General features: G+C 41.9%; 1 protein-coding gene across 1 annotated transcript; it reads right to left on the bottom strand.

Moving 5' to 3' along the window:
• Positions 1-953: 953 nt before the first annotated feature.
• LOC128419633 (arylacetamide deacetylase-like 4) lies at positions 954-7529 on the bottom strand. Its single transcript, XM_053400545.1, has 4 exons — positions 7301-7529; positions 4484-4700; positions 2342-2405; positions 954-1856 (listed from the first exon to the last, which is right to left on the bottom strand). The coding sequence occupies exons 1-4, from the start codon at positions 7475-7477 to the stop codon at positions 1082-1084; spliced, it is 1233 nt and encodes a 410-aa protein (XP_053256520.1). The 5' UTR covers positions 7478-7529; the 3' UTR covers positions 954-1081.
• Between the last annotated feature and the right edge of the window lie 10596 nt (positions 7530-18125).

The following is an 18125-nucleotide window of genomic DNA, read 5'->3' on the forward strand; positions in this document are numbered from 1 at the left end:
TTACTTTTGATCCAAATGTTCAAAGGAAGAAGTTAGCGCTCTCCATCCATGGCATGCGGCTTCACTCAGCAGGGGAAGCAATTGAACTCTCAGCACCACGCCGCTCTCCGTCCCCTGTTCCAGAGCCTTTAAAAAGGCTCCTTTGAGGGTCGGGGGGGCGCAAATGGTGCCTGCCGAGTCACCAGGTCCACAGGCTTCAGCGCCTGTGGTTTCTAAGGGTCCCCGCGTCGCCGCCGCGGCAGAACCCGACCCCTGTTGAGCAGATTCCCTCCGGAGCTCGGAGGGAATCCGCCATTAGACGATGGCGCCAACCCGGAAGTCCCTCTCTGCACAAATTCCAGCTTATCAATTATCCTATTTAAATCGTGGCGCCCAGAACTGGACATAGTCCTCCTGGTGGTCAAGGCAAAATAGAGTGAAACTGTTATTTCTCTTGATCTGGAACTATACTTCTGTTGATACAGCCTAGAACAGCATTAGCAGTGCAGATCTCCAGCCAACCAATAAGTACTAAAATGGAAATAGAAGGGTGAGTTGTCCATTTACAAAATTCATATATAATGGTACCTCGGTTTTCGAATGTAATCCATTCCAGAAGACCGTTCGAGTTCAAAAACATTCGAAATCTGAAAACTCAGCACGGAAGCCTGAATACAGAAAACTCAACACAGAATCCACATGGCACGCCTTACTTCAGAGGCAAGTTTGGAAACCAAAGCATTTACTCCCTGGTTTATGGTATTTGAAAACAGAAATGTTCATCAACTGAGACGTTTGAAAACCGAGGTACCACTGTGTTAGGGAAAACAATAAAGAAATGCATTATATTAGAGCAAATGGCTTGCAATCATGTGTATATTAGTCAAAACTCCATACAAAGTAAAAGTATTTATTATGAAAATTTCACACTAAAGTGCTTATGAATTTTCATGAGGAATTCCCCACTGCCCCTAAGAACCACATTTTGCTGCAGAAATATGGAGAAATGAATATAATATTGGGAAATGAGAAACTATCAGAAGCTGAAGTTGGCAGATTCTCGCCTCCTTATGAATGACCCACAAATTCAAGAGATTTCCTCTCATAAGTTTTTGACAAAATCTATGATGCTGTCCATTAATTCAACTGCAGCAGGGAATGTGAAGACACCTGAGTCAAAGAGGCTTATCACCCCATGAAACCCATTCTCAACATGGAACCAGCTGACTTTCACCCCATGGTCCTCCAGACGTTTCTTGTATAGCAGTCCATCGTCTCGTATTATGTCGTACTCACAGCTCACCAATAGGGTTTCAGGAAGCTTCTGGATGACAGAGTCCTCAGCAAAAAGGCAAGAAATATCAGGTTCCAATAGCTCTGATAATTGCCTATAGACTTCAGGTTCATAAGGAGCAAGTGGGACTTGTTTGTAGCCTCTTGCCTTAAATCTCTCTGGAAGGTTGTCTGGACTCACCCACTTCCCATATTTCAGCCTCATTGAATCTGGCACATGAGAGCCCTTCAGGACCTGGCCTGCCAAAGAAGTGTCCTTTCCAATGTACTTCAGGCCAAAGTAAACGACGTTTTCCCGGAACAAGATGGGCATTGAGTTGCTCTGTTGATGGCAAGGCAGGTTGATGTCCATAGCCTGTGTATTAGGATAGATAAGCACTTGAGCCCGTAGCTTTGGAAGGTCTGATCTCTCCACCAGTTTCTGGGCAACAACACAAGCATAATTGCCCCCCGCACTGTCCCCACCAATGATGATCTTGGAAGGATCCACCCCATGGGAAGCTGCATTTTGAATTAAGTGTATGGTAGCAGCAAGGCAGTCCTTGTACTGAGCGGGAGGAAGATGCTCAGGAGACAAGCGGTAGCTGCAGAATAAAACAGAAGCAAAGAGGTAAGCTTCCAGAATCTTTTCCAAACACATTCATGATCACATAAAATTACAAGAATAGCCTGCTGGATCAGTTATAGCAGATACAATGCAGGTGACAGTCAGCTGGCTTATGCCCTTAAAAAGCCGACTTTGCCAGCTAGCAAAAGTGTTGGGAATGCTGGGGAAGAAGAACTGTGCAGGATTGGATCCAGCTGGTGGAAGACTATTTGCCACTTGCAACTTTCCCTCCTGCTCCTGTTTAGATGCAGGGGGCATTTCCCAGTGTCTTCCTGATTGTATGTTTAAAAGCCCTAACTGAACTGGTTAGCTCTAATTTTCAATCACATGTTGACAGCTTTCATGGGGAGCCTCTTTCTCCTGCAGGGAATATGGCAAGGGATGCCACCAACAAATACAGCAGCATGCTGGGCCCCTATATACTCTTTCCCTACGAAAGGCCATGTGGTTGTGTTTACTTACCCAACAGACACAACCACTGAATCAGTCTCCTTGGCAATCTTGCTGCAGACATCTTGGTAAGACTCTAGCAAGATGAGAAGGAAATTTTTAAATAGGGAGGTAATTATCTGCTGCCTCCAGTCTTGCCTTAAAAAGCACATTTTTGAACAGTAGTCTTCCGATACATAATGTATTTGTACATCCAATTTTTACTGACATAAACCTTTCTATGCACATGTGCACATCACACAGCTCAAGTACTGCATTGTAAGATTCTGAGAACTGCAACTTTGGAAGTATGAGTGACTTTGGGTTCACAAATTGTTTTGCAAAATGCCAGTTGGATAGGTTCACCTATAAAAGAAAAGTGAATCAAATTACACCTCCCTCCCCCCCAAAAAAATTTCAGGTATGATGGTGTTTCTAAGATAGAGAAGCCATTAATAATTTATAAGAACTAACAGGTGTTTTCTGGTGTATTCTAGTGTGTCTACAAAGTTCTAAAGGTAACAGAAATACAGCTGGGTTGAGCTCAGTGAATTATCTGTCTCTCAAGATTGAACTACCCCAAGGACTGAGGCCTCATGTTATTCATTATTTTCCTTCTGCATTTTCTCTCTCAGGGTGAATCTACATACAGGTGGAAAACACACACGCTATAAATAAGACAGAAATTAAATTGGTATAACAAAAGAGAAAAAATCCCTATGGAAAATCGTGTTTTAAAATTTCCTGCTCTCTCGCGCCATCTGGTGTTGCATGTCTATAACGCATTCAAAGCGTTGTTTTTTGACTAATATAGCTGAGTCTTTATTCTATACTGATTTTACTTGCTCTGTGTATATAGTACATTTAAGTTTTATTTTCCTGTTATATTTTGCTGCAACTGGATTGTGAAGAGACTTTCATCACAGGGATCTGGAATCGTAGCATCAAGCTTTTTTTGCCTTAGTAAAACTTTACTAATGAAGTATACTGAGTCTGAGTCATTTTGGAACCCCATGTCTTTCTGGAGCTGTCTACACTGCTGACCCCACCATGCCACTCAGGTTGAGTGGGACATGAATTTTGACCAAAAAAACCCCCTAGCTTTAAGAGATATGTGGCACAAGTCCAATAGTTTGCAACCTTGCATTTAATTAACATGTTATAATTTGTGTGCAAACTTAGGCCAATTTTCAGAAACAGGAAAAAACAAATTGTTATCAGAACCTCTGAAATCCCCACCTCAAAAAAATCTCTCCAGTCATCATGGTCAACATTCAGGGATAATGGCTGTTGCATTTCAGGAAGCCAGATCTGCAAGGGGCACGGGTGTCCCCCCCCCCAAGCTCCCCACTTCTTCATGTGTCATTTGATCCTACCATTCCTTCCTCCCACAGTTGCTACTTTACAAGTTGTAAATGGGACTTGTACCCTAGAGTGACACTGTTAATTGCCAAATGGTAAAATTGTCCTTGTTATTGTGAGATGGAAACCTGGCACAAGTCCAGTTTCGGGTTTCATATTTCTGAAAGTTGACCTATGTATGCAAATAAATTGCCACATGTGGGTGTGGTGGCTGTGGGGTGGGATGAGGTGGGGGATTGGGTCAGGGGTAAATGAGGGGGTGGCCAGGGGTGGGAAGGTGGCTGCGTTGGTAAACGGAGCGATCAAGAGCAGCAACCTCGAGTTATTATATACCTGTTTGTGAACCTCTTTGAGGTTCTATAAAATCAAGTGGTATTTGTATTTTATAAAATGAATCAGCAGTGGGGCGGGGCTCTGTCCCTCCCCCAGGGGCTGCTTGCTGTAATGTAGCTCCCCTTATCCCCAACCATTGACCAGTGGAGATGTGAAATCTGGGACACCATGATAACTAGAGCCTCTTTTTCTTTGTTTCTTCTGATTGACATAAGTCACCATATCTGCATATATGTCAACATACGGTAAACCAAAGCATACATGTGCCCCTTGTCTCTTCAGGAACTACCACCGACACTCTTTTCAGCTCCATAAACCATGGGTTTATTGAGTTTAATGGGGCTTGCCTCTGGATAAGTCTTCAAAGGCTCACAGCCTTTATCTCTTACCTAGTGCTTTTTTTCTAGAAAAATAGGTACCGGTACTCACCATGAAGTTTTACACTTTTTAACAACAACAACAAAAAGGCACTGCTCTTACCAATGCTCCCAATCATCCCAGCACCTCCATGAAAGAACACAAATCCTTTCCTTGGGCCAGCAGATGGTGTTTTGGGCTGATAAACCCTCACAGGAACCCCGTCAAAATGCAGATCTTTGGCAGAGAGGCTGGGATCCATTCTTGGATTCCGGAAACTCAGGAGGAAGCGGGTAAAGGCAAACTGGCTGCAGACACCCATCAGTTCAAGACACCTCGCCTGTTAGACAAAGGAAAAGTCTCATGAAAACAGTGCCTACAAATTGCATCCTATTCACCATGGGGTGTGTCCAACTAATTCATTCAATCGAACAATCAATATTTATGACAGTAATCAGCCAGCATAAGTATCCAGCTTTTGTTGTTGTTGAGTCGTTTAGTCGTGTCCGACTCTTCGTGACCCCATGGACCAGAGCACACCAGGCACTCCAGCTAAGTCCTACTTAAAGTAGACCCATTGAAATGAATGAGCACATGTTAGCCATGTCCATTATTTTCGATTGGTCTGATTAGAATGGGACTATCATTAGAGGCAGCCCTGGGTCACAATGAGTGATCCAATGGTTTGACTTGATGCTGAAACTCAAAAGCTTTCCTAAACCATAGTTTATTTAGCCACCCCGACCCAGACACCAGCCAAGCTACAGATGCAAAAGAAGCCAAGCTTTGGAGAAACAATCCACAATCTGCTTGTTTGCCTATGAGACAATTTGTGGTTTGGTAAAGAAACCATGATGTAAACAAACCATGGCTTAGTGTGAATAATATATTTGTCTCTGTTTGTATCCCTCTATCGGATGAAAAGAAAGCCCTTTTTTAAATTTTATAAAACATAATATCCTAATCTCATCATCATCAACAACAAGCAAACTCATTGGTTTTACTGATTTTTTTTTGTATGTTGTATTAAGCAGTATATGAATTACTTAAATATATAAACTATTAGTAGTAGTATAAAATACAAGATAAAAACAAAAAAAGTTGTTGTTGAGATGTAGAAGGTATTATGATTAAAAAAGGCAAAACCAAACTTTTGGTAAAAAATATGAATGATGAGAGTGAAAATAGGTTACAAGATGTGTCAGGTCCACAGATTGAAAGGAATGTCAAGTATCTAGGTGTATGGTTAGCAGCAAATAATATAAAACTATATAAAGATCATTATTTAAAAACCTGGGAAGATATTAAAAGAAATTTGGGACAGAATTAAACTTTCACTGTTACGTAAAGTGTCAAATATAAAAATGAATCCATCACCAAGAATGTTATTTTTGTTTCAATCAATTCCGGTGATTGGCAAGACAATGTATGGCAAAAATATATTTCTAAATATATCTGGCAAGGGGCAAAACTGAGAATAAAATACCAAATATTGATAGATGCAAAAGTGAGAGGAGGTTTCTTCCTGCTGGATATGAGATTATATTATGAAGTATCTTGTCTTTGTTGGTTGACGGAATGGATGACATTGGAGAACCCACATATCTTAGATTTAGAAGGTCCTGGTAATACTTTAGGTTGGCACGCCCATTTGTGGTAAGAAAAGGTGAAAGAACACAAAAGATTAACAAATCACATAATTAGGGGGGAAATTATAGAGCCTGCGATAAATACAAAAACTTATTCGAGACAAAAACACCACTTTGGCTCTCACCATTGGAAGCCATAGCAGTAAAGAAAAAGAATATGATAGAAGGTTAGACAATTTATAGAAATTTATTAAAACAACAGGGAGGAGAGTTTAAATTAAAATAATTTAAGGATTTATCAGGAAAGTTAACAACATGGATACAATCTCATCATTTGAATGAAGTATTTAAGAAAGATAGGAAATGAGGGGTTGGGGAACAAATATCACAACTGGAGAGAGATCTGTTGGAATGTAGTGAAGTGCTGTCTAAAATGTATAAGATATTATTGGATTGAGAGACAAAGGATGAGCAAGAAAAATCTTCAATGATACATTGGGCAATAGATATTAGTTATAGATATGGAAGTGTGGGAACGGTTGTGAAATACGGATTAAAATTTACAGCTTGCTATGGTGTAAGAGAAAACTATGAGTATGTTATATAGATGGTATCTAATAAACTGGCAAAAATGTATAAATCAAAATCAAATAAGTGTTGCAAATGCAAAGAGAAAGAAGGTACTTTCCACCATATGTGGTGGTCTTGCAGTAAGGTTAAAGCTCACTGGCATATACAATGAATTGGAAAAGATGTTTAAAATAACATTTGTTTAAAAAAACCCCAGAAGCTTTTCTTCTGGGAATTATAGGGGTAGAACTATCTAAACAGTATACACATTTATTCATGTATGCGACTACAGTGACAAGAATGTTATTTGCCCGAAAATGGAAAGAAGAAGTCCTGACGAAAGAAGAACGATTACAAAAACGCATGGACTATGCAGAAATGGTGAAACTTACCATGAAAATAAGAAATCAAGATAACAAACTTTTTATAAAAGAATGGAAATGGTTTATTGAATGTGTACAAATAAGTTGTAAGCATTGGCAGGATTATTGTAATAACCTGCAATTTCATAAGAGTAAATAATTAAAGCGGATGAATAAAAGAATATGTTAACGTAATTTAGAATATAATATACAGGAAATGTAAAAAATAGGAAGGAAGGAAGTTGAGTTTTGAAACATTAAAATGACTGTAAAACTATTGAAATGTATATAACTGAAAATCATTTTTAAAAAAATAATAATAATAAATATTATCATCATCATCATCATTTTTTTAATCACATTTTACATAAGAATGTAAGAATAACATCACATAATGGCTCAACAAGTCCCCAACTTACCACAATGATCACCATAATGACATTGCAGTGAATGACCCGAAGCTTTAATGGACAATCAAATCCAGATGGAATTTTACTCCTGGAAAGATCATAATAAATTGCGCAGGAGAGAAGCAACAGGAGAAGAATCCCTATAACTCCAATGACCCCAAGCAGGAGGCCCAGAAGAAGCTCCATTTCACTGTTCCAAAGAGTGCAAGGGAAACATTGAGTCTACACTGGCAGAATTTCTACTCCACCCAAGGTGTCCACTCTACTTAATTGTCTGTAGGCTGGTTGATGAAGTAATTATAAATTAGAACACATACTTCCAGGAAGAAATTTCATCCATCCAAACACTACCAGCAATTTAATGGGTCTTAGCAGTAGCACAGTGTGTGGTGTTCTATTCAGCTTAATGAAGTCTTTTGTCAGAAATGGTGGGAGTAGTTGTTGTATATTGAAGAGGACTAGTGTGCAATGCCCTGCCCAAGATTTCCTACTCTTCAGACCCGAGTCCCATTCCTACCCAGAGATCCCCAGGGTGGAACCTAAACCCTTGTATTTTTAAAGCATGGGCTCTTCTCTTAAGGCGCGGTCCTCATAGCAAGTCCTCCATGCTAAGATGAATTATACCTAAGACTACCAGATTCCAGATATGTTATTATTAATTTAGCGTATTTCTTAACACCCCCACCTTCACCATGCCATATTTGTAAACGTGTGTTTCCTATCTTTCAGAAACAGGATGTGGGATTAAATTGCATGTATGCCAAGGGGAAAAAATAATTGTCGGTAATTATGGCTGCAATCATGATAAATGCCCTTTTTTCTTTTAAGGTACTGAACTTCAATATAGCCAGGAAGTGGAACAGGGCTTTGAATCCTTCTGATTCTTCCCCCTTTAGGTCCCCCTGTCAACAGGTCTTAAAGGAGTTCTTGTTGTTGCTGTTGTTGCTACCATCCACACACGAATTACAACAAGAAGAAACTCAAAATATCAAAAGCACAGGAAGTAAACCACAGATTGCTAGAGGAAAAGGGCAGGATTATTCCTGCCTTAATGTCGAGCTTTGCACTGGACAGGGCCATCTTTACGAGGGGGTGCAAGGGGTGTGGGGCACCCGGGCATTCATTTTGTTGGTTTGGGCCCGATTTTCTAATCCTCTGGAATCCTGATTCTAGGAGCTACCCCTCCTTGTTTAGTGCCATCTGCAAGTTGGATGGGCATCATCTCTATTCCTTCATCTTGGTCATTTACCAAGAAAAAAATGGTCCAGCATCCAGTTCTCACAGCATTCAATTAGATGCCTATGGGAAACATGCATAAGACATGAGCACAAGAGCACTTTTCCATCCTGCAACTTCCAGCAACTGATATGCAGAAGTATTGCTGTTAGTAGCTATTGGTGGCATGTAACTGGCTACCCTAGAAGTCCAGGAATACAAAATACATCAGCCAGATTACTGGCTGCAGTTCTGTTTAGAAATTGTAAAAAGGTAAAGGTACCCCTGCCCGTACGGGCCAGTCGTGTCCGACTCTAGGGTTGTGCGCTCATCTCACTCCGAAGACACTTCCGGGTCATGTGGCCAGCGTGATGAAGCTGCTCTGGCAAGCCAGCACCAGCGCAGCACACGGAAACGCCGTTTACCTTCCCGCCGGAGCGGTACCTATTTGTCTACTTGCACTTAGGGGTGCTTTCGAACTGTTAGGTGGGCAGGAGCTGGGACCGAAAAACGGGAGCTCACCCCGCCATGGGGATTTGAACTGCCAACCATACGATCGGCAAGTCCTAGGCACTGAGGTTTTACCCACAGCACCACCCGCGTCCCAATTGTATAGCTCCCATTTTCAAACATCTTCATGAGTTGCCAGTACATTTCTGGACCCAATTCAAGGTGCTCAGATTGGTGTTCACAGCCCTACATGATTCAGGCCCCAAATACCTGCATGACTGCCTCCTTTGGGGTGCTGGCATTGCTCAGCTACTAGGGCAGGGAACTCTGAATCTCAAGGTGGTGGGTTCAAGCCCCACATTGGGTGAAAGCTTCCTGCATGGCAGGGGGTTGAACTAGATTACCCTCATGGTTCCTTCCAACTCTACAATTCCCTACAGGCCCTTTCAGGTGCTAAGGTGGGCAAGGGGGGCTCTCTTGGTAGCTCCACTGCCCTCAAAAGCTCAGGGGGCTTGTGCAGGGCATTCTCTGTGGTAGCCCCTAAGTTGTGAAAATTTCTCCCTGCAGAGGTTCAGCTGGCACCTTCAATAGAAATCTTTCAGGTACCATTGAAGATGCACCTCTTTACTTTAGTTCTTCATACTTCAGGTGTATATTTTATGAACCACACTTTATTTCTGTGACTGTCAATTGCTTTAAACTGTTTTTAATACTGTGCTTCATTCTGGAGCTTTGTGCTGCTCAAGACAGGAAGCTGGGTTTGACTGCAGATGTGTCAGAGGCATAATTTTCCTAGCTTGCATTTTGAAGGGTAATTACGCTATACAGGTCGCAATCATAATAAATGATCCCAGCCATTTAATTTATTTAATGAAGGTAAACAACAATTACAGACGGTGAATGAAGTCAAAGCTACTTTATAACTTTGAGGGGGTAATAATACTTTTCACATTCTTATAGAACATGGACATCCAAAACCGGCTACAGATTTGCAGTATTTTGGCATGTTTAAGATGTCTCATGGAACCACATAAAAATTTGAAGCAATGTGAGCCCTCAGGATATATATTTTTGTGTATTATTTATTGAAAAAGGAAAAGTACAAGATTATAAATGTATAGCTAAGACACAAAAAATAGGAAGAAACAAGGAATGGTGCCCATGTAGAAAACAAAAAAGAACAACAACAAAAATTATATATAGCAGGATGCATGCAATAGGATATGAGATACTCTTATTTTGTTACATTGAGCTGCTCAAGGTTTATTGGCAACTGTGTATGAAAACTGGTATGCAATTTAAAAATATAATTTATTCATTCAATTCATTTGCCACCTGTCAACAACAGGTCAGCATACACCAATCAAAGCAATGCATACAATGAAACCATTCCAATATACTGATTTTTTAAAAAATACTCTGCTCTTACAAAAAAAACAGAAAAACCAAAAGCCCATGTTTAATATTCAAAATGTCCAAGAGCAGGGATCTGGATTATGCTGAGAACGTACTGACACCAGCCTTCAGGTGGGACATGGGGGAACACAGAACAGGGCCGGACCTTCCATTTGGCAGAGTGAAATGACTGCCTCAGGTGGCAGATTCAGGGGAAGCAGCAGCAACACATGGCTGTCCCTCTGTGCCTCCCAATGATTGCTCTGTGGCCGCTCAGCCTGTCTTGGGAACCCAACTCTGGCTTGCTGCCTCAGGTGCTGTGGAGGATTCTATCCCATCACCAGTGCAAGTAAGATTCAGCTGCCAGCCCAGCTGGCTCCTGTCCCTGAAATGGGAAGGGGGTGCCATCTTGAAGTGGTAAAATGTATTGGGCAGGCCCTGGCTAAGGGAACAAACTTCCAGAAGAGGAGGAGCGAACTTATGGCCCTCCAGATTTATTGGACGCCATCTTCCACCAGTTTGTTAAGGGTTCTTGGAACTGTAGCACTCTGAGGGGTGAACTACACTTCCCAGGGTTCCTTGGGGGAAGCCATGTGCTTTTAAAAAAAAATGTGAACTTCATGCACATCCCTAGTCCTGAATCTTCCCATTCTCCAGGCTTCATTGGATGGCCCCCATTAGATTCTAATATCATGGGAACTTGGGGAATTTGCTATTAAGTTGAAATTTGCAAGATCCAGGACCAGCAATTAGGAATCGCAAGCTATGTGGAATCCAGTGGCCAACCTATTTAGCTTGAAATTGCTTTGCCACCTTTGCAGCACCTTCTGCATGTTTCCCTGTTGTATTTTTAGAACTGGGGTCACGCAAGGGCCTCTGGGACAATAATTCTCACCTCAGACCAGTAGTTCCAAGGAGGTGGGAGAACGTACACAGAAGGCTCAGTGTTTGGTTTGAACAAGGACGGCTCAGTTTGTCGATCAGCTACAAGCATGCCAGTGTTTCCGCACAGAAATAAGAAGTGCTGCAAATTGGGGGGGGGGGTAGGAAAAGAAAGGTTGGTTATTCAAGCACCAAGAAATCAGGTGATGCCATAATGACTGGTGTTTGTCTCGGAGGCTGGTTGAGAAAGAAAAAGACAGTGCTTAAAAATGTGGTGCTGATAACATTAGAAGGAGGCTGTTCAGTGCAAATTTGCACACAGGTCATAGAATCATAGAACTGAAGAGTTGGAAGGGACCCTGAAGATTATCTAGTCCAATCCACTGCAAGGCAGAAATATGCAGCTGTCCCATATTAGATAGAGAGCCAGTGTGGTTTAGTGGTTAAGAGCGGTGGACCCATAATCCGGTGAACCGGGTTCGCTTCTCCGCTCCTCCACATGCAGCTGCTGGGTGACCTTGGGCTAGTCACACTTCTCAGCCCCACTCACCTCAGAGAGTGTTTGTTGTGGGGGAGGAAGGGAAAGGAGAATGTTAGCTGCTTTGAGACTCCTTCAGGTAGTGATAAAGCGGGATATCAAATCCAAACTCTTCTACTCTTCATATGTGGATCGAACCCACAACCTTGGCAATATCAGCACCATTCTCTAAGCAATGGCTCAAATCAATTTTACATATACAACTTTCTTCTCTTTTCTTAGTGCTAAATGCATAGTCTTTAAAAACAAATCATTATTCAATGCCACTTTGTTATGTTTTGAGCCTTCAGGGCTCAGGCAGCATTTAAATCAGCCTATGATTCTGTCTCACAAATCTTGGTGCTCTACAGATGTTTTGTCTCCAGGGAGACAGCTGGAGCTGATGGGGGCTGTTGTTCAAAACCTCTTGAGGACACCAAACTGTGGAAGGATGATTTCAAAGTATCCCAAATTCACCCTAATAGACCCTGCGTCTTAGCTACAGTTGCAATGGTCCACTGATGTGATATCTATTGCTTGCAAGGTCAGAAATGCCCTTTTCAGGCCCAGGTGTTATACAACCCTCCTAGCTGCACCAATGTACAGTGTACAGCTGCTATCACACAGCACCGAGGTGGAGAAACTCATGGTTCTCCAGCTGTTCGTGGACTCCAGCTCCCATAAACACCAGCCAGCAGGGCCCAATGGTCAAGGTGGTCCAGCAAAATCTGGAAAACCACAGTTGTGCCACCAGTCACCTGGGCTGTGGTGTTTTTCATGCTCATTAGAATTTCTCATCCTGACATTTTTTTTGCAGACACTGATCTACGATTTCAAAGTATTGGTTCTAGGACTGTTGCTTTGATTGGCTTAGCTAGTTGTATTCTCTAGAACTCCTAGGTTGACTTTTTTTTGGGGGGGATGCTAATCGTTTGGCACACTCTAGGAGTTGAAATAAATAAATAAATAAATAAATAAATAAATAAATAAATAAATAATAACACTGAAAAAGCCAGCTGACATTTGTGATCTGGCTGCCAGATGATGTTCAGAATTAAAGCGTTCAAATGAAGGTTCAGAGTTGCCTTTTCACCAAAGATTATCAGTGATCTTTTTAGATTAGTTCAAGGACTTTGTGGCAATGTTTTATGGGGGGAAATGTAGGAATTAAGCACAGTTTTGCAGAGGTTTGTCTACAGTATACAAATGTTTCTCAGGGACATGGCCAGCTATTCCGGTTTTGATGTCAAGAGGTTATGAAATTAAGTCCCGCCTTTTTCTGCCTGCATTGCAGAAGCAGTCAAGTAGAGCAGGTAAGGAGGAAGGGAGAGAGGGAGCAGCCCATCTGGGTAAAAGGTGAGGTGTCATAACTAGTACTGTGTACAAGATGGCTAAGGCTCTCATGCATTCTTCTGTGAGCCGTTTCCCTATATTGTGTCCTCTATTCCAGGAATCCCTGTATTGCAGTCAAATTATACAGACCTGTGTGGTGTGTAATTAAGCAAGTGTGTGGGGGCAGGACAGGTCAAATTTTATTTGGTTACTTGGTAAGTAGCATGCAGTGCTGCAATAGGAGAGATTGCTAGGCAGCTATGAGAGTGATTAGGTGCTTGAAGGAATTGAATGAATGCTTCTGCAAAAATCTTCCATATAAGATCTGGTGTTGTTCATGGGACTTAATGCAGTATAGTTATCATTCAGCTGATAGGTAAAGGTAAAGGGTAAAGGGTCCCCTGACCATTAGGTCCAGTTGTGGCCGACTCTGGGGTTGCAGCACTCATCTTGCTTTATTGGCCGAGGGAGCCAGCGTACAGCTTCCAGGTCGTGTGGCCAGCATGACTAAGTCGCTTCTGACGAACCAGAGCAGTGCACGGAAATGCGGTTTATCTTCCCGCTGGAGTGGTACCTATTTATCTACTTGCACTGGTGTGCTTTCAAACTGCTAGGTTGGCAGGAGCAGGGACCGAGCAACGGGAGCTCACCCCATCACAGGGATTCAAACCGCTGACCTTCTGAATGGCAAGTCCTAGGCTCTGTGGTTTAACCCACAGTGCCACCTGCGTTCAGCTGATAGTTTTGCATTAAAAGCTTTCCATACGCTCACTATAATGGATATAAGCTATTACAGTCGTACCTTGATTCTTGAACGCCTTGGTACTCATACATTTTGGGTCCCGAATGCCAAAAACCCGAAAGTAAGTGTTCCGGTTTTCTAACGTTCTTTGAACCCGAACATCTGACGTAGCTTCCGTGGCTTATGATTGAGTGCAGAAAGTTCCTGCAACCAATCGGAAGCCGCACCTTGGTTTTTGAATGTTTTCGGAAGTCAAATGGATTACGTTAGAAAACCAAGGTACAACTGTAACTGGGAAAAGCCAATAAATGTCCCTGTGTGGAGCTCCTTCTGAGGAATCCCTCCCTGGACCACGTCCTGGACCATCCTGGGATCTTCAGATGAAGGGTGGTATACAAATTTTAATAATGATGATGTTGATGTTGATGCAAAGTCCAAAAATTTTGCCTGTTTTCCAGCATTCTATTAAGTAAAGCTAGAATGTTTATAGCAGGCAATAATATGATTTTCACTCAGTGCACGTAGCCTATGTATGAGCCATACAGTTGCTGAGCATAGCTTCAGTGTGTGGTTTGATAGTGTGTATGTGTTTTATAGCCTCTGCTCTACCCCCTTGGCTCTTTCTCATGTTATCTAAGATTTATATTCTGCTTAATTAAAAAGAAAAAAAGAAATCTAAGTTGCTTACACAAAATAATACAGAATATTCAGAAAATACCAACAAATCTAAACTTTAAAAACAAGCAGGCATCAACAAATGGATAAAATCAACAGCTCTGCATAACAAAATCACAGGACTGTCTACAGAGAAGAAAGATGTAGCAGGAATCAGAAAGCTATCATTATCAATAGACAGGAAGTATGGGCGAAGAGGTGCTGCAGCAGTTAAAAGTGACTTTCTATCAGATGCAGAGCAAACATTGTGGGCAATTGTGAAAGTGTCGGTTCCAGAGATGAAAGTGGTTGAGTGGGAACCTATTGGGGTGTGGTGATCATCCAAGAAAGCTTCTCCAAAATTGTAGAGGGTTATCAGTGTTGAGGTTTATTGAATTTCCCCTGATAAGAAGTTGGCAGCCCATGCAGATCTTTGATGTGTTGTAATATGCTGGTGGGGACCAGGGGCGATCAGCAGCGGGGGAGGGGCTCTGTGGCGATCAGTGCACGTGGTGAGCTGTCATTGGAGTCCGCTTGGCGGATGCAAGCCCCATGGTGCCTTTTTGGGCGAGCTGCAGGCCAGGCCCAGCGGTAAGTGCTGACCCCCGCGGAGTGCCATTTTGTCACCCCACCTCAAGAATGACTCCCAGGGTGGGCTGTACCCCCCAAACCCCCCTTCCTATGCCCCTGTTGGGGGTCTCACTTCTGCCAGAAATTCTGCTGAGGCATTCTGTGCTAACTGCAATTTCCAGACCCAGCACAGTGGAAGCCCCACACGGAATGCATTGCGGTAATCCATTTCTCTCTCTTTTTAAAAAAAGATATTTATTGAGTTTTTCCACCTTTATACATTAAAAAATCAAAAAGAAAAAACAAAAAAGTTAAAAACACATAAAGTTTACAATCCTTATTTTCAGTAACATATTTCCCTGACTTCCCCACACCTCCCCTTCTTATATTCCAATTCAAATTGTTAATTCAACAAGTTCTTGTCCCCAATTTTTGACCTTTTTATATTTAATTCATTTAAAAAAAACAACCAATTTTAACTTATAAACATCAGTATTTAAACATCAGTGCTCATTCTTAAAACTTTTTTCTAAAGTCGACCCAAATTCCCTTCCACGAATTCCCCAATTTTCATACTAATAACAAAACAAAATAAAAAAACAGATTATAATTCTGCACCCTTTGGATTCCCAAACCCCACCCCACCCCTTTCCCGGTTTCAATCCCCAACAAATGTCCATCAGTCTTAGTCTGCTATCAGCCTGGAGACCTCACGTCCGAGGCTCTTAATTCTCTCTCAATTCCTCTCTGCCGGTTTTTTGGGTAGTCCTTAATATTAAACACCAGATCTCGGAGAAGCTCTGTCCCGATAGGGTCCATATTTCTTCCAGCCAGACCTCCATACTTAAAAGTGGAGCCTGAATCTTGTTTCTTACTCCTTTTAAGTCCAAATGTCCCAAAAGCTCCAACTTTCACCTTAATCAAATTTGTAATCCATAGGTCTTCAGATCTCCACATAAGGAGATCTCTCCATTCTTCAATCTTCAATTCAAAACAGATTTTCATCATCCAGTACTTATTTTCCTTTGTAGCCATCATGTCAGGCCTCTGGCTCTCCTTTGTCATCTGCAACATTACATCTCCTCCTTCCTTTTCCTCAGAAACAACATATATCTCTTTCTCCACACTCTCAAATCTTTCAAGTTTCTCTTCTTGTCCAGCTGCATGGACTTCATGAGTCAAGTCCTTATCAAATTCAATGGATTTGTTTACTGTTAAGTCCAGAGTTGCAACATTTGTAGCCAAAACATCAATTTGGCCTTGTAACTTTCCCAAGAGAAGAAAAACTCTGTCCAATTTAGCTTGAATTTTTCCTCCTTCAGCCATTCTTGTAATGTTCCAAAATCCCCTCTAGAGGGATTTTGGTTACTTTATCTTCCTTCCAGTTCAAATCCAAAAATCAAGTTAGTTTGTATCAGTTCTTCCTTGTTTTCAACAAAATATAACCAAATTGTAGCAAATATATCCAGCAGAGATAGCAGAAACAAAGTTCTCTTTTTCCTTCTTGACAGCTAATTTGACAGCTGTCAAACTCTTCTATATCTCCTCAACAGGCTCTCTCGCGGATCACTCCCGGGTCCGGGGGGGTGGCACTTTAGCTCTCAAAATTAGCTCTTATCCTCCAGTGAAATTACTTATACTGCCAAATCATGAAATTAATGTCTTTTACCCAATAAAGAAGAAGAAATTCTCTCGACCTTAGTTAGCTAGTCCTTGCTTTAGATTATTTATAAGACGGGGAGACGGACTTCCTGTTTGCGCCTTCCACGATCGTGCCTAATTAAAAAATAATAATTTTCTTTACAAATCCAATTTCCGTATTACTCACGGGTTGTTGCTTTTAGAGTCTAATTGTTCACAAGAAGAAGTCAGCGCTCTCCGACCATGGCATGCGGCTTCACTCCGCAGGAGAAGCAGTCGACTCTCAGCACCGTGCCGCTCACCCTGTCCCCCGTTCTGAAGCCTTTAAAAAGGCTCCTTTGCGGGTCGGGGGGCGCAAATGGTGCCCGCCGAGTCACCAAGTTCACAGGCTTCAGCGCCTGTGATTTCTGAGGGTCCCCGCGTCGGCGGTAATCCATTTCTCGGGAGCATAGTGATGTAGAAATCGCATACCTTCACACATTTCCCCATGAAATCACACACCTTCATATGTTACCCATAAGGAACCCATGTTGATAAATGTGTTCCTAAAACCAGAAGTGTGAATATGTGTCAAAGAAAACCCACACCTGACTTTATCACAAATGTTGGTCTTTATTTACTTTCTTTTGCTGTTTCTTTTACATAAAGTTATTTGCCTCTGCAAACCTTTTATTTCATTGTAAGTGTTTAGTTACACGTCTTTAGAAGGATACAATCTCCATACATCTCATATGAACTCAATAAAGAAATTGTAGAGAAACATCAATTGTTATTAAGCAAACCATTGAAACGATGTATAAATATATATTCCATGTAGTTTTTGGTTGTAACTGTATTTTGGTCGTAACAAAAAGCAATGTATCAAAAGGGACTTGATCACAGATTTCCCAGAGGAGAAATCTTCTGATCATAACCTTCTTCCTCTGTAATTCCAGGAACTTTGCATCAACACTGAGCCTGCAACAAACAAGAAGAATTAATTCCCATATCACACCCAGTTTCTAAAAACCGGACTCCATTCTTTCCCCAGAATCCGACTATCAACCTACCTTTTAAACCCACCAGGACTCTTTTGCACCTACCTTCCCTGACAAATGTAAATTAGTTTGCACCTGTGTCTTTTCATTTCTGCACCCGTGTAATCGTTTTTGGACTCCTCACCTATGTACCCACATATAACCCAATCTCTCAAACCCACAACCAAAAATGTAGTGTACCTACCTTACCATAGTAAATAAAAGTATTACTCACCTGTAGGTGGGTGTCAGGGAACTGCCATCGGAGCTAGAGGCGGAGGCAAGGCTCCAAAGCGATGCTGGAGAGGGGCCCAGCAGGGAGAGAGGCAGCTCATCGGCTGGGGAAGGAAATCAGCATAACACCAGGGATAAAGGGAGGCAGATGGGGGAATCGGCGAGAGGGCTCCAGGACTCCTCGCC

The sequence above is a fragment of the Podarcis raffonei genome, chromosome 8 (genome assembly GCF_027172205.1).
Source record: "Podarcis raffonei isolate rPodRaf1 chromosome 8, rPodRaf1.pri, whole genome shotgun sequence".
NCBI lineage: Eukaryota > Metazoa > Chordata > Lepidosauria > Squamata > Lacertidae > Podarcis > Podarcis raffonei.

Excerpts from the sequence above, each read along its gene's own strand:
- LOC128419633 (XM_053400545.1), bottom strand. The coding sequence starts at position 7,477 with ATGGAGCTTCTTCTGGGCCTCCTGCTTGGGGTCATTGGAGTTATAGGG. Across the intron at positions 4,701-7,300 it reads TCATTATGGTGATCATTGTG|GCGAGGTGTCTTGAACTGAT; the intron begins GTAAGTTGGGGA and ends TTTGTCTAACAG. Across the intron at positions 1,857-2,341 it reads TCAGTGGTTGTGTCTGTTGG|CTACCGCTTGTCTCCTGAGC; the intron begins GTAAGTAAACAC and ends TTTATTCTGCAG.